Source organism: Chironomus tepperi, unplaced genomic scaffold (genome assembly GCF_022539635.2).
Source record: "Chironomus tepperi strain 1889 unplaced genomic scaffold, CSIRO-AGI_Ctep_v1 contig_441, whole genome shotgun sequence".
Taxonomy (NCBI): domain Eukaryota; kingdom Metazoa; phylum Arthropoda; class Insecta; order Diptera; family Chironomidae; genus Chironomus; species Chironomus tepperi.
The window spans coordinates 426,400-443,306 of record NW_027226563.1 but is presented as its reverse complement, the minus strand read 5'-3'; the positions used below and the strand labels follow the sequence as shown (position 1 = coordinate 443,306).

The 16,907-nt window shown below is 34.5% G+C and overlaps 1 protein-coding gene and 1 long non-coding RNA gene across 2 annotated transcripts; both read right to left on the bottom strand.

Annotated features, from left to right (window-relative positions):
- Positions 1-217: 217 nt before the first annotated feature.
- On the bottom strand, positions 218-1,329 carry LOC139097896 (uncharacterized). Its single transcript, XR_011545117.1, has 2 exons — positions 713-1,329; positions 218-648 (listed from the first exon to the last, which is right to left on the bottom strand). It is a non-coding gene; the product is annotated as an uncharacterized lncRNA (long non-coding RNA).
- A 587-nt stretch (positions 1,330-1,916) lies between these two features.
- On the bottom strand, positions 1,917-3,067 carry LOC139097893 (32 kDa beta-galactoside-binding lectin-like). Its single transcript, XM_070649850.1, has 2 exons — positions 2,424-3,067; positions 1,917-2,358 (listed from the first exon to the last, which is right to left on the bottom strand). The coding sequence occupies exons 1-2, from the start codon at positions 3,023-3,025 to the stop codon at positions 2,064-2,066; spliced, it is 897 nt and encodes a 298-aa protein (XP_070505951.1). The 5' UTR covers positions 3,026-3,067; the 3' UTR covers positions 1,917-2,063.
- Positions 3,068-16,907: the final 13,840 nt, after the last annotated feature.

Here is a 16,907-nt window from a genome sequence, read left to right as displayed (position 1 = left end):
CAGTGAAGCGCCTCTGTGCTGTACCATACCTTACCACCATCGGAGAAATCAATCCCAGTTATAGAAACCATTATATGGAATTATATACATGTATGTTATTCGAGAACACATCTTTATTTTGTTCAAATTCACAACACATACCTATGAGTCTAAATTGATAATATTTTTCGTCATGTTATGTGCTGATTGCACAGTATGGTGAAATTAAAATGCTTAATTATTTTATTTAGTTTAATACATTTCTGAATTAATTTTATTAATCTTTATTGTAGTGAAGTGGGCTTAATGCCCAGCTTTTATACGGAAAAGTCGACTCGATTCCATTCAAAATTCGAGCCGACTTAGACCTCTGCTTATTTGCATGAACATAATTTTTCAAAATTTTCACAAGTTGGTTCTACTATGACGTGTTCAATAGAATTTATGGTTGTGACTGTGTCACACTTTCTATTAGTTATAACAAAGCCATTCAGCATATCCCAAATATTTTGACCATTTTTCGATGTAATACGTGATAAGTCGAAATCCATGAGATGCTCTCCATCGACGGAAATTTTACAGTATTCCCCAGCAAATGCGAATGCAATTTTGAATGGTTTGTTGATTTCAAATGGAAAGTCTCTTGAATAATCTTCGCAGTTCGTCCACCTGCAATGTGAAATGATCAATTGTTTGATAAAATAATCGAGCAACGCATCAAAAAGGAACTTACCAGCCAGATCCTGCGTCAACTGTATTCATGACAACAGTTTCTTGTCTAAATCGAGGATTAAAGTGAATTAACTCACGGGATGTGCCTTTTTCGATAAAGTCAATGTAAAATTCTTCAGTACATTTACCAGAGATAACAATAACATGACCAGGTTGATACTTTATAGGAGTATAGCTCTCAAGGACCAAAAAATTTGATCTTAATGGAACCTCCTCACTTAATTGATTTACTTTAATGAGTCGATCAACGTCACCGAGGATAGTTACTGAACGGATCTTGCTTATTTGGCATATATATTTGCAAATATTGATGTCATTAAGATTGATATCAAAGGAGTTTTCATCCACGAAGATCAGAAATCTAAATTCAGATTTAGCGTTGAGTGCAACATTGATTGATGCATCGTTGACTATGATCTTGTTCCTGATATAATCTAAATCAATTTTTAAAACTTGACCAGAGGATGATGACTTATCAGTTGAAAATATTACTGATATAGTTTCAGCATTAGCCTTAGATACTCCACTTATTTCAAATTTCTGGCCATTTCTGACCGAATCACTCAAAACTTCAACAAAATTGAACATTTTTAAAACGTTAAATGAATAAATTTCATGGCTTACTATTCCTTTTATACATAATTTTAAAGGAGCTTTCTTCTTTTTCAATAATTATGTTATATACTAAATTGTTATCAATGTATCATCTTTGTATTGAAATACATCTTGAATTGGCTGACTGCTATATGTATCTGTTGAATCATGCTGATTACGCACTTCATGAAATGTTTTAAATTTAATTTTAATGGTCATGTTCATTAGGTCATTTTATTTTGTATTAAAATGAAGAGATTTCATGAAATTTTGGAACGCAGGGACGTATTCAACGGGCAAGATGATATTCGCTAAAAATGAATTTTACCTCAAAGTTAAGACTTGGTGTTTGTTGCGTTTCATATTTCTCCTTATATCTCATGTAACCACAAGGTTCCATATGTATTTCATTAATGCATATGCAATTAATGCAATTAATGGTCATGGGATGCACCAAGTCAAGCACAATATGCAAATAACAATTGTTTTGGAAATTATAGCCGATTATTATAAAACACATTTTTGTACATAAACACGTGTTAGAAAATGACACTAGTATGCCGAGGCAAAAAGGTTGCTCACCATTGGCTTAGTATGTATAACAACAACACTGCTTTTAAAAATGTTTCTTTATTAAAATTAACTTCACGGTTGCAATTTTAAATTTTAGGTATAAAAGTCATTAAATATGTTATTAAATAGAGTACATCCGATTACTTTTGATCAGAATATTGCTAAAATTCAACCAATTTTCACGCTTATTCCAATGTACAATATTGTTCAAAATCATCACATGCTGAATCCATTTGAATATGTTCTACATTAGTGATTGCGGTAACTGTTTCTTCTTCTCTATTTACTATACGGAATCCACTTAAGACATCCCAAAGGCATTGATCTTCATTTAATAAAATACGTTCTAAACTGAAATCCATAAGTTTAGTTCCATTGACAGCTATTTTGAGTAAATCGCTAGTAAATGCAAAGGCAATTTTGAAAGGCTTCTCAACTTCGAATGGAAATGCTTCGGAACGGTCTTCAGTTTCGGTCCAACTAAAAAATAAAAAGAAGGAACGGATATAAGATTCAGTTCATTTGAATGTGGTTCTTATTCTTACCAATCGACGTCATCTTCTGTATTCATGACGACAGTATTTTCCTCAAAACGGACATCAAAGTGAATCATTTGACGATTTGTATTATTTTCTAAGAATGTCAGGTAAAATTCTTCAGTACAGTGTCCAGAAATGGAAATAACATGACCAGGTTGATACTTAATTGGTGTGAAACTTTCGAATCCCAAAATGTCTTCATTTTCTGCAATCTTTGGATAGTCTTCGCTCAAATGATTCATTTTTGTAAGACTAGCAACGTCACCATTAATAATGACAGCACGAATCATGTCTGGTGCTGTTTGCCATTTATATTCACATAAATTGCTTCCATTAAGATTGATATCAAAGTTGTCATTGTCTACAAGAATTTGGAACTCAAATTTTGATCCGCTTTCAAGTGAAACGTCATTTTCAAGTTCTTTATTGATGATTACTTTATTGTTGCTGAAATCGACATCAATATTTAAAACTTTTTCTGCATCTGAAGCCGTTCCATTTGTGAATGAAATTGAAAACTTTTCAGCTTCAGGCAATGTCGTACCACAAATTTCAAAGCTTTGTCCGATTTTAACAAAATCACTCAAAATTTCAACAAAATTGTACATTTTTAAGGTTTTAACTCGTCAATATCCAGCAATAAACTGAATTGAGCTTCACGAAAAAAGAAACGAAATTCTACATTAAACCGTTAGATCTGTACGGGCATTGTTGCTGTATTGAAATACATCTATACATGTTGCCAATGCCTCATTATGTAGATACACAACGATGACTTCACTATAGATGTATTTTATTACTTCGAAGTTGATTGTACCGGCTTTTAGCATGCAAATACGATTGGCAATAGAGTTTTTAGACAAATGCTAATTGACGATACTTTATTTGCATATTTATTCTCTCATTTGAATCATTCTGATTGCGACTTATGAATATTGCTTCATGGAATGCCTGTCTAATAATTTTAATTGAAGTTTATGACATCATTTTGTTGACTTTTTTGCAAGTTGATTCTCTCATTCAAGTGTAATTTATTTAATGCATCCTCCTCGTGGCCATAATATTTGCTGAATGCACTACCATGACTAAATAATAAGAGAAGAAGAGAGTACATTTATGTGCTTGTATTGCTTAACATGTTAAAGAAGAGAATTCCATTTTAAGTCTATTTACTGTAAGAAAGAAGAAACAACGCATGTGGCTAAGACTCATGCTGATGAACAAAAACGTTGGAATTCGAGTCTTTTTTTTTGTAGGCAGTTACGTTGGCATTTTATAAAGTTAAATTGTAAGTCATTTAGAAACTGTTCGTTTATTGCGTTGCACAATGATGAATTTTTTCGTAAATTAGTTATGAAATTCTCGAAATTTCCAGATTTAACTTACTGCACGTAAGAGATGAACGGCCCCTTTATTGCTTGTATAAAATCAATTTCCATCTGCATTGTATGGTCCAGGAATAGATTCTCAAAATAAAAAAAGCATGTTCTTCAGTCAATTATATTTCTCAGCACATCGTGAAGAAAATGTACGAAAATTATGTAACGCTTACAATCAGTATTATCCAAACTCTGTGCCGTGACACATTTGTGTGCTGTAGAACATGATCAGGTGTATTATTTGTGTTGCTAAATGGTGTGCTGTAAGAATTTTTCTACAACCATAGTGTGTGATTCATTGCACAAAAGGTTTGGGCAACAATGATTTAGATGCAGACAAGATTGGTCTACAATTCTGTTACTTATTTACTTGGCTTACTTCACTGGCCGTACAGAATAATTGTTATTCATGGCCTTCTATAGATGTCGTCCAAAACTAGCTCTATTGCTGGCTACCGTTTGCTAATACCGATTCCAGTCCCTTAATCAACATCTTCCTTGCATGAGGTCTTGGTCGCCCACGTAACAATTTTGTTAGTGATTCCCAATTTTGGTTCATGATTTTATTACAAAGCGTTACGGTAAGCGGAGAGGTGTCTAAAACTATATTTTTAAGTTCCGTAACTTTCGATCCTTCCCGTTTAAATCATGTAAATGTTTTGCTTAATAAACCCACTCAGTATCCATATCTTACAGTCTACATATTCCAGATAAGTATGATGTAAGGAAAACAAAAACACCCAATCTGAAGCAAATTTTTTTTTATGTTTTTTTCAAATCAACATTACATTACATACATTTGAAACAAACAAAAAGAATGCTGTAAGATGTAGAAGAGTTGAGAATCGTTAACGATGTAAGTAAGAAGTAAAGCAGGAATCTCGCCTCAAGTGTTTGTTATCATTCACAACAATTCTCGTCGTATTGAATATTACACGGAGAGCATAAAAGTATATAAACCCGAGCGATGCACAAATGGAAGTTGCCACATTTAAGCTGCTTCCATTTACTTACTTACTTACTGGAACAATGCTCGGAATTAGAACTTAGGTTGCTACAAAATGCCTTCCACTTTACTCTTTTGCTGGCCAAAACACAAAGCTTGTACAAATTCGCAGTTCTGACATGCAACACCCATTCCTTCATTGCCGTCCTATGTCATGCTGCTCTATTAGCACCAGCACGTCTTTCGAGTGACTTGCAATTGCTGTTAATAAAAGAAGCTTAGAAGACCCTTTAAAATTCCGTGATTCAGCCATCTTCATCTGTGTCGCTCGGGAACGAGGATTTACAGTTGAAAAAAAACACCGAGTTGGCTTTGCAGATAACACGGAACAAAAAAAAAATATGGAGGAGGAAAACTTTTTATTTCCACCAAAAGCAGCATCTTCAAAGATTTGCTGTTTTGCCTTTGCTTCCTTTCATATCTTTCCGCTTTCTTCTGTATGTCGAATGTTGAACAATAAAAAAAATATAGAAGGAAAAACTTTTTTTCACATCAATTCTGCTATGTGCTGGTTGTTATTATTATGTTCGTTGGCTTGAAAATCCCCTTCATTTCTACAATACGGTTTCGAGTAAGAAATTAATACAAATTTATCTATAAACTTTGAAGCTCACTCCACCAATGACTTTTTGTTGCCTTATATTTCTTCTATCTCTAGACCTCCATATTTTTGTGTTCGATAGAGCAAGTCATACACAACACAAAAAAAGAATATCCGTATTGAATTTATGATACCCAGTTGATGATTTTTGCTAGAAAATAATTCCTTTAAAGTGACCAAACTTTAAAGTTTGTCTTATTTCTGAAATGGAGAAAAATCTAAAGAGTTGTGGGTTGAAGATTTTCCAATTTATTTAAGTTCCAACTGCTTTTTTGATCTTAGATAAATTTTTTCCACTAAGTGGGTTGTGCTCTTGTTTAAATCTGGAAGTGAATTTGTAAACTTTTTTTTATGGTTTCTTTAATAAATGTGAGTTTAAAGTCAAGAAAGAAAAGATTGCAGGAAAACTGAATGCATTCCAACTCGATCGGCACACATTTTATGGTTTCTTGAGATTGAGACCGAGTCAAAGACTTCTCAGCTTCGATTTCTTGAATTGTCAAGACCGAGACTTCGAAAAATTCACTTGCATTCTCGTTTTTGATTTCAGTCCCGTTTCTGATCTCAATACCGGTTCTGAACTCAATATCGGTTCCGACCTCAGTTCCAGTTCCGCATTCAGTCTCGGTTCCGATCTCAGTCTCGGTTCCGATATCAGTGTCGGTTCCGATATCAGTCTCGGTTCCGACCTCAGTCACGGTTCCGACCTCAGTCATGGTTCCGACCTCAGTAACGGTTCCGATATTAGTCTTGGTTCCGATCTCAGTTCCAGTTCCGACCTCAGTCCCGGTTCCGAACTCATTCTTGGTTCCGACCTCAGTTCCGGTTCTGACCTCAGTCCCGATTCCGACCTCGATCAAGATATCGGTCTCTGTCTCGAAAATAAGTCGAAACCAAAACTTCGGGAAACCCTACACCAGGACCTACACACATTCCAATGTTGGCTGCTAATTTGGTCACGAAGTATACTGCTACCTTGATGCTGTAGTGACAATATTTTATATGCTTGAATGTGATTTGAATTGGACAAAGCAATTGTGACTTAGTGATGTTCATTCCTATCGTCATTAATAGTATCTTTTCAGGATCTTTAGAGTAGAATTGAAGGAAAATGCAGACGTAAAAAGGCAGCTTTCATATAGACATTAATGCAATAAAAGTAATTAATAAACTATATGTAGATCTACTGATTGCAGAAGTCTGGCACACTTGTTCGTTAATCAATTGTTAGCTTCAATTGTCTTTACGCAGCTCTGGATCTCAATGATCCGAATAACAAAAGACTTTCTTAAGTATTAAATGCCATTGTACTTAATTCAGTACAATTATCCAAAGAATCGTAAATTTAAGTATCCCCAATAGAAGAAAATCTTGAGCAAATCTCAATTCATTCGATTGATTTTAATTACTTTAAGGATAGCAATAAAACAGAAACTCAATAAACCCTGTTCTTCGACAATAAGTCGCTGTCGCTGTCAATCCACAAGCTTTAGCTGTTGCCAAACAGAGCGAAAAAACAAACAAAATTCTCATAATAAAATTGTATGCTTTTACCAAGGACATCAATGGTGTGAAGCTTACGCATAATCTTCACAAAAAAAGCTTTTCTGAATTGCTAATCTTAGTCTATTACAGTAAAGGATAAAGAAAACAATTTGCTATGTCAAAAAGTAAGAAACACAAAAGTTTGAGAATTTTAAGTATCAAAGAAATGAAATAAGAAGATAAGAAGGAAGAAGATGGAAGTAAGGAATAAAAAATCTTTTTTGTGAATTTACCGCCTCAGATTTCTCAAACTACTCTTGGCATTTTATGTTCTCCATGAGGATTAAAATTTTTCTCGTATTTCCGTTGTTTTTCCTTCAGAATGATTTATGAAATCATCTTCAAATAATTTTTTTTTTGTTCTTGTTCCTTCCATCTCTTGTGTCTTCTCTCCATCCATTTACGGTTTGCCTTATGGTTCTGAATAAAAATAAAGATAAAATTCTTCTTTATCTTTATTTGCCTCTCATTTCACTTCCATCAACATTCACATCATGATCTTTTTATTAAAAGTATCATGGATTTTTGTTATTTTCCCACTGCGTAAGGAAGACATGACTATGGGAGTTATTCATAAATGATTTACATGAGTTTGGCAGCTCTTGATCTTAATGAAGATCCACTCGAGCGTTCGCGAACTACACAATGCAGTCAACTTCATTTAGCACAGTAAAAACGGGAATAGTTTCATACGGAACTTTAAGGATCTAGAAATATTACCCAATCCCGCCACATTGCTCGAGTGGTACTCGAATCCACGGCTTACGATTTCCAGTAGCATGCTTCTGCCTCTGAGCTACCGGTACCAACAGACCCAGCATAAATTAGCGATCGATTTATTGATACCCTAGCGAGCACGTTGTGCTTTTCGGTCTATAATATGACTTCATATATAGGAAGTAGGCAAAGAAGTAGTTCGAATTTCAATGTAAAATGTAGGACTAGGTTTGAGCGGGAGATTTGACGAATCATCTCTCGTTAAACTAACATTAGCCAAGAAATGCATTCAACGTGCAGCTATGGAGTTAGTCTGAAGTCTGAACAGGAAGTAGAGCAGTAGTGCGCAACCTTAGTGTTCCGGCACACAAGCACATGTCGTGTGCAGCTACGATCAAGGCATACCATAAAGATGTCCTAAGGTTGTCCACCACTGAAGTAAATCAACTGAAAATCTAATTTGTCATTGACATCATATTTGAATCCACCCCATAAAACAAACAAAACTTATACTTTTAAGGAATTGTTTATTGTCATGCAAAAATATTCATGGCAAATATTTCAATTATTTAGGAGGGAATGTACGATTCAAATGTGTTGTAATTCCATTTTCAAATCTTTTGATATTATCACCGGTGATGGGACCATCCTTGGGCAATTTGCCAATAAGATCAGCAACAGCACTTGTTATATCAGCTTGACTTGGATAACCTCCTGCATTCTTAATGCTTGTTGATGCTGCACTCACTTGATTATGAAGTTTTGGAACTAAGTCTTGCATTGTTAAGCCTTTGTTGTCATTAATTACTTTAAGGACTTCATTTGCCAAATCAGCAAGTGTCTTTGCAGTGGATGTTGCTTGGCCATGAACACATTGTATATAAATTAAGGCACTAATTAAGAATGTTACTTTTGTTTTGAACATGTTGATTCCTTTACAGTTGACGCAAAACTTGATAAAAGTTCAGGTTTGAACTATAATTTTATACCCGATTAGAACCGGAAGCTCGCCAAAAATTCGCACTTCTTTTTATGGATATGACAATTTAATGTAATCATTACTTTTTACTGAAATTGATTCTTTTTTGTCACCATTACTTTGCAATTTCTATTTATATCCAGATTCAATAAAACATTGTGAGTATCAATAATTGGATCAAATTAGCAGGTGACAAGTTGATTTTAAAATCATGATCTGAAAATTATTCAAATTATCTTTGATAACAAATTAAATATTTTTTGTATCAAGATTGGAAGTGATAATGAGAAAATAATAAACAAATTGTGGGTACTTATAGGCTGAAAAAACTGAGGTCGTATGACATGGACAAGTCAATGTCACATTTATAGGTTAAAAATAACCAAAATATTGATAAAAAGATATAGAGAGATATTGTTATAGATACATATAGGCATTGCGTTTTTATTGTTTTAAAAATCACGCACTCAGTTTCATCTATTCTTAACCTTAAATTATTTTGAAGGAATAATTTAATCTAATCAAACTGTTGTGACCAACTTGTTATATTTAGCGGCACACCTTCATGTAATCTAACCTCAATTGCGATAAATTAGTGTCGAATAATTGAGGATTTTAACAATAAGATCTAGCATCCAACAACTCTGTTAATTTTTATTTGAGTAATATCCAGGAACAAAGGTCGAAGCCAAATTGAGGACAGCAGTTGGCTAGCAGTTGGCTATGAACCGATTGATTTTGGATGAAATCTTATACTTCATGCTAATTTTATTCAGTTTTTAGCAAACTGGAACAAACTTAAGTGACCTGCAGATTTTGGTTGAGCTTTATAGTTCGTTCAAGATTGCATGCCAGTATTTTTGGAAGAACTTTAGAAAAAAATAAAAAAAATAATTCAGTAATCTGTACCAGATGAATCGCATTGATCTTGTTCAGTGATGGGCAAACTATGTGTCGCGTCATCCTGGTGTGCTCGAAAATTTTCTGGGACCGAGGTATGCCATGGCACAAAAGAGGTTCCTCACCACTAGACTCACTTATTACAACTAAACGTGTTAAAAAATTAAAGCAAAAATTGCTTTTGAATTCATAAAATTTAAGTCAATACGGAATTTATTTTTATGAAGCCATAGATATTTAATTTTGAGCACGATTAGGGATATTTCGTGTTATTTAAATACAAACTTCAGGCATATATTATAAAAAGAAATAAATTAGGTCTTTTATTTAAATATTTAAATATTTTATTAAGGCGTTTCAATTTCCATCAGAAACATTGCAATCTTCAGATGAGTTATTATGTTGACTTGGGTGGAAATACTCGATTCAAATGAGCAGTAATTCCATTTTGAAATCTTTGAACAGCATCATTAGTAATTGGTCCATCCTTGGGCAACTTAGTAATAAGATCAGAAATTGCATTCGATATTTCAGTCTGTGTTGGATATCCTCCAGAGTTCTTGATGCTTGATGCAGCTGCTTGCGTCTGATCACGTAGTTTATGAACCAATTCGTGCATTGTCAAATTTTTATTGTCATTAACAACCTTCAAAACTTCATTTTCCAAATCAGTGATTGTCTTTGCATTGGATGTTGACTGCGAATAAATGCAATGTGCTAAAAATAATGCACAAATAATTCCGAATGACAATTTTGTATTTAACATTTTTATAGCTTCACTGTTGAACTAGAACTTGATAAAAATTCGATTAAGTTTTGCGATTATATACCAAATAAAACCGGAAGTTGATGAGTTTTTATTGTGTTTTATGTGGAACTGAGAGAGATTAATTGGTAGTTAATGTAATGATTCTTTAATGCTATAGATCAGTGCTGGATAACCTTTTGTTTTTTGGGGAACACCTTGACGGTAAACTTCGACCGGAACACCACACTTCGTACGATTTATAGCATTTCCCAACATTTTTGACAGCACATTAGTGTGCCGCGGCACACAGGTTGTCCACCACTGCTGTTTATATTTAAGTGACAATTTGTTTTCGTGTGCTGGATGAATGCTATTTGTTATTTTATTAAATATAATTCTAATGACGTACGTACCTCCATAGTGGTAATTCCAAACTGTTTAGAACAGTGATGGGCAACCTTTGTGCCGCGGTACACTAATGGATCGTTAGAAATTTTTAAAAATGCCATTGACCGTATGCTGCATACAGATGATGCTTACCATCAAGATGTGTCGCAGCACACAGGTTGCCCTTACTTACTTACTTCGATGGTCGTTTAGATCAACTGTGATCAATGACCTCCTTCAGATGTCGCTAAACAGGTTGCCCACCACTGTTATAAAGCATTCACATTTATGACTAATGCCAATGTTCTAGTTTGCAGGCACTTTAATAATTTGCTTTGTCATTGACAGTTTGAATGTAAAAAGAAATGTAAAAAGTTGTATTTTTTGGCAATAAACAGCACAATCTTCCAAATTGGGTCTTCAAGTTGTGCGCTTTTTCTTATTTTTAAAGAAAGAGGCTGCAATTAAGGAACAAAACGAAGAAACTTGAAATAAATAAATTGTTCCATCCAAGATAGCAATCTGAGTACAATAGAGGATCTCTCTTTATGCATAAATTTGAAACTTTTCACTCTGCTCGTTACCCTCAAGAATCTGTTTCACTCTATGACTGATGATTCAACACAATAATTTCATATCATTTCCATTTCATTCTCCATCCATTCATCTCATTTTCCTTCATTTCATTTTTTAATGCAGGGGTGGACAACCTGTGTGAAGTGGCACATCTTTGTGGTTGGCATAGACTGGAACAGCATAAAGCATATGATTGACAGCATTTCCAAACATTTTTCAAGACACATTAATGTGCCACAGCACACAGGCTGCTAACCCCTGCTATAACAGATGAAAACTTTTTTTCTGCTTCTTTTGCCTTCATCATTTCAATTGTGAAGATGCTTATGTCTTGAGACAAAAAAAGGGAGCTGAAGAAGAACGAGAAATAAAACTTTTTATTCCATGTACATCATTTCCAGATAATTAAGGGCAACCGGAAAGATGTCAGATTTGTTTCGTAAGACGACATCACAAATTTGAAACAATTTTTCTAAAATAAAACGGAATTGCTTGCTGTGCAATGTCATTCACGTAACTTTTTATTCTTTGCCGTGAGGAGATTGTTAGTAGAAATGAAAGTAACGACTTTAATTGCGAAGAAAGCTGAATCTTGTCACATATGAATTGTACTTTATGACTCGAGAAAGGAACAGAAAGGAATTGAAAAATTATCGTCATTCACATGAGATAAATGTAGAAATTGTCACAATATTGGCTTCCAACAATATCATCGTTATTGTCAATAAAGCAATCATCTGTCATCACGATATGCTTCAAGAATTTAAATTGATTTCCGATACATGTTCAAGATGAGAAAAAATTGAGGAAACAGCCCACAAGACATGCGAAAAAATAATATGAGAATACAGCCATAGACATGATTGAGTATCATGATGAAAAAAATATAAAACACTTCACAAAATTTCCACATGAATGAATAGAAAACAATCTAATTTTTGAAATTGAGATGGAAGAAAAATGTACAGCCTGATAAAAAAGAGGTTTATTGTGCGTATACAATAATAGAAATACATTGCCAGCATAACACCTATATGTTATGAATTGGGTTTAGTCTTGTAGAGGCGCATTTTTCATTGAGTGGGCTAAATAAAAATGTTGGAATCCTTACTTCGATGGTCATACAGAACAACTGTAATCCATGGCCTCCATCACATGTCGCCAAAAGCTGGTTTTATCGCCAGCTTTCGCATACCAATTGCCAATACTAAATGCCATAGTGTCTTTATCGACAGCTTCCTTCCAAGAGTTCTTTGGAATGGTTTCCTGCAATGGCTTATCAATGGTACATTATTGGGAATGCAGTAGTAAGTGAGGATACAGAAAATGTATAATTTATAAATGGCACTTTGTCTTATAGTCGAATAACACCCGATAGCTTAGTGGTAGGAGCATGCAATCGGGAATGATAGATCGGAGTTCGAGTCCCACTCTGGGTCCGTTATTCGGAATTATACCTTTTTTTGTTAGATCTACAAAATCTCAAATTCGGAAGGAGACCGATGTGACTTTGAATTGGCTTCAGATTCGGTATTAATCCAGCACCATGCCAGAATCACCCGAACCTGGTACCAGAATTGAATCGATTAACCGACTTTTGCTAATCTGGTTACTAGTAAGTAAGTATACTTCGCTGGCTGTACAGATCAAGTTTGATCTATGGCCTCCTTCAGTCGGCAGTCTGAAGCTGGCTTTATTGCTCGATATTGCTTGCCAATTAGCGATTTCAAGTGTGATATTATCACTAAGCATGAGTTCTTTGGTCTAATGCAATCTCTTGTTCTTATTCTGGTGTCACTAAGCAATCTTCCTTATCCCTGTCCAAATTGAACTTTCTGGACGAATAACTTACAAATGGACAAATTGTGTACACTGCCTTTACTTTCCCATAAGAATATGTGATAAAAATTCAATTCCATAAAAGATTCTTATTTAATGGAATGCGGAAAGTGATTTTCAATCATCATATTGGATATGTAATATAGTGAATGATAACAAATGTCACTGGCATGCTGTCAGATATGATAAAATTAAAAGCGAAGAAAGGAATGTTGAGACACTTCAAGGTGACATGAAAGGAAAAGAATTGAAAGAATTCCAATAGTTTTGAATGCGAGGGGTGACGGAATGGAATTTTAAATTAAGTTCCAGTCAATAATAATAAGATTTTTCCTCGTTTAAACAGACATCCATGTAGAATTAATCTGCTCAGTTATTTCCCTGCCTTGCTCAATAATCTGTAGAAAATGTGTAAAGTTATTGTGCTAAGATACATAGGCATAGAAAATTAGCACCTAAGATGCTCTGAGTCAGTGGTGGGCAACCTTTTATTTGTTGGGGCACATCTTAAAGACAAGCATTGACCGAAACCACACATTGCATATGGTGAATGTCATTTTCAATCATTTTTGGGTGCCGCAGCCCACAGGTTGCCCACCACTGCTCTAAATATTTCCCTCACATAAAAATATTTCAAAAAGTAATTTCGACAAAACAGTTTTCATGGTAAGCAAGTTGAGTCAACACTCGCACTCATAAAAGGCTATGGATAAATATGAGTAGGGAATGTGCAGGTATCTAACAATAAAGATGGAAAAAAATTACAATTTCCACTTTTTTTTGTGAGCAAATAAAAACCTCTTGAAAGTAGAAAATATTTCCATTCGCTTCCATAAAACAGAACTTAATGCCGTGTAATTTGTTTTTATTGCCTTCATCTCCTCCGCATATAGAGGCACACGAAAAAAAAATCTCAGTAAATTTTCTTAAATTACTTTCTACTTATATTGATTTTACTTTCGCACTTACTTTAATGGATAGACTCTGCAGATGAAAATTTCATTTATTTTTTCATGCTAAGAAGATTGAAGGCAATGAAGGTTATAGATGCAAGGAAATTGAGTAAAAAAGGAATTGAATGGCTCTTGAATGAAAGAATCTCAAATAGTTTGTGGGGGTTATTGAGTGTAAGTAATCGATTCTTATTCGGAAGTCACTAAATTGATCTTAAGGATTTCTTTCTTTTTTTGTGTGTGTAGAACATGTAAAGGAAAGATTTTAATGATATAAAAATAAATCGAGATTGCAGACTTAAAGGATTGGAATTAATGATTGCTTTTAGTGTCTTGAAAGTTTTTTTCTTGGAATGTGCAATTGGCTGAATGGATGTTTGGATAAAATATTATTTCATTTGGCTGATTAATCTCCTTAATTCATTTACTTTTTTACATTTATACTGTCACATTTTTACTGTGTGATGTGCCCCGAACAGCACAAATCGGTTAATCGATTGAAAATCTGGCTTCTTACCAGCATGACTCTAACTTGGTATCAGATTCGACTAGAATGCAACACCATGCCAGGTTGTATAGCTGATGTAAGCACTTGCTCCAATTATTACTCAATTATGACACATTTACGGCTCTAATTCTAACTACATCCACTCATGATGCATTCTATCATCTTGCTATTTTCAGTTCAGCGTTGGCCTTATGTGCCAAAGGTCCTGGGTTCAATCCCAGGTCATGTCTAATTTTCCAAGCTCTTGTTCCATTTCACAGTTCTAGTTATGAAGCTCGGTTCGTGTGTTGAGTGGAATTTTGAGGTCTTTGGCACATAATGTGTCTGCACTACTAGGTATACAAGAGTGCAGAGCTTGTAAGTGGTTCGGATCCCACTATAAACTGTAGATCTATAGAGTGTGGTACAATAGATGCGTTAAACTATACAAGACAGAACCAATAAAATTCTATTTTTAAGTGATTTGCCCATCAGCCATAACATTTATCAAAATCATCAATATTGACGTAACTCAATAGATCAACAAATGTATTCATTTTCAATATATATACATATTTCATCTCATCAATCCAATAAATCATCCTATAAATTTCCCTTAATGATTTACAAATTAATATCCTCAACCCTTCTCAACAAAAGCAACAGCAACAACAACAAAAAAAAGATTTCCTTACATTTTTTCGATAATTTATTGACAGCAATCAATTTCACATAGCTATTACATCTTTGCTGAGATTCTCAACAAAAATATCGACATGACAACAATAATGATGATTATGAAAAATAACAATGTATAAAGGAACGATTGCGATTGAATTTTATTGAAAATAATAATAATTGATGTCGTGCTGAAACTGAAACACTCTTACAGAAAGAATGAAGCTTAAATCACCGCCCACAATTTTTTTTTTTCATCCTCATCGTCATTAAAGTATCGGAAGAAAGGGGAAGCTATGGATGGAAAAAAAATATACTTAACAGCATTTTTCACTTGCTTCATAATTGCAATGATACTGCAACAAATTGAATTTTATGCGAATATACAGTTCAAGCAATAAATTACAATTATTTTGTATCGAAGCTGTCCAAACTGTGTGCTGTGGTACACTAGTGTGTCGTGTGCGGGTTTGAATCTTAGTACCATGGGACCGATTTTCCAGGTGGAGATACGATAGGATACGGCACGGTACAGTATGGTATTGGTACACCACTGGTATGGTACATCTGGAATACTTACATATTTACTTCCTTGGCTGGGGCGTACGAGATTCCATTTCCGCGAGTAGGGAATGTCTAAAGACAGTTCTATCCTTTGAAACCTTATTTCGGGATATTAAGGGCAGGTAGAACTTTCTGGTATGAAACACATGGTTTGACAATGTGGTAGATCTGTCTCGTACCAATGGCACACCTGAATTCATGTATAGTGGTACGATGGCACAGTGATGGAGGCTTTTATACCATCGGTGTAGCTAAAGCGTAACATTGTAATAGGTTCGCCATTGGCAGGGGATACACAGGTACACCATTTTGCCATAATAGGTATGTCCATTAATAATAGGTATATCTTGCTAAACCTTACCATAGGTGTACTCATACCACCCCGTACCATATAGTACCGTACAGTACCGTATCACCAACGAAGAAATCTCCCATAGGTAGGAAGGTATACCGTAGCTCAAAAAAGTTTGCACATCACTCTTTTATATTTTGTGGATGTACAAAAAAGTGCTTTCGTTGTTTTTTGGCTCAGTTTACTGAACATAAAAATTATTTTCGTCGCCTCCACTTTTTTTTGTTGCTTCTTTTTGTTAGGCATTAATTTTAATTACAGCTTAATATTTACAATTTCTCGCATTTCCGTAGCAGAGGCACACACAAAAAAAAGCTTTGACAAACAGAAGTGCTTTTTTCCGCCACGCTCTCAACGACGAGAAATTAATGATTGTTTAAATAATCCATTTGATTGACATTCGACATTGAGCGGAGGCTTTACATTCTAGGACAGTGGTAAGGAACCTTTTTTTGTGTCATGACACAAATTGATGGTGCACGACATGCGGTTCATGGCATTTTTATTAATATTTGGTGGCTCTTTGTTGTGTCGCGGCACATAGGTTGGACAGCACTGCTTTAGGACAAGCCTTCGTACTATTGATGGCTGAGTTCTATAAAAAAATTAATTTATAAGGATTACTTCATGTAACGAATGACAGTTAACAGTTATTTCCTTAAGCATTCCAATTTATTTTGGGCGACGACCGTGAAGACGACACTTAAGGATCAATTTTCGATAAATCATGCCTTAATGTAAGCAAATTTAATTTCTGTACTTTAATAAAAATTTACATC

What these genes read in the sequence shown, in the direction of transcription:
- LOC139097893 (XM_070649850.1), bottom strand. Translation starts at nt 3,025, where the DNA reads ATGTACAATTTTGTTGAAATTTTGAGTGATTTTGTTAAAATCGGACAA. An exon ending in ACAGAAGATGACGTCGATTG is followed by an intron (nt 2,359 to 2,423) that starts GTAAGAATAAGA and finishes TTTATTTTTTAG; the next exon opens with TTGGACCGAAACTGAAGACC.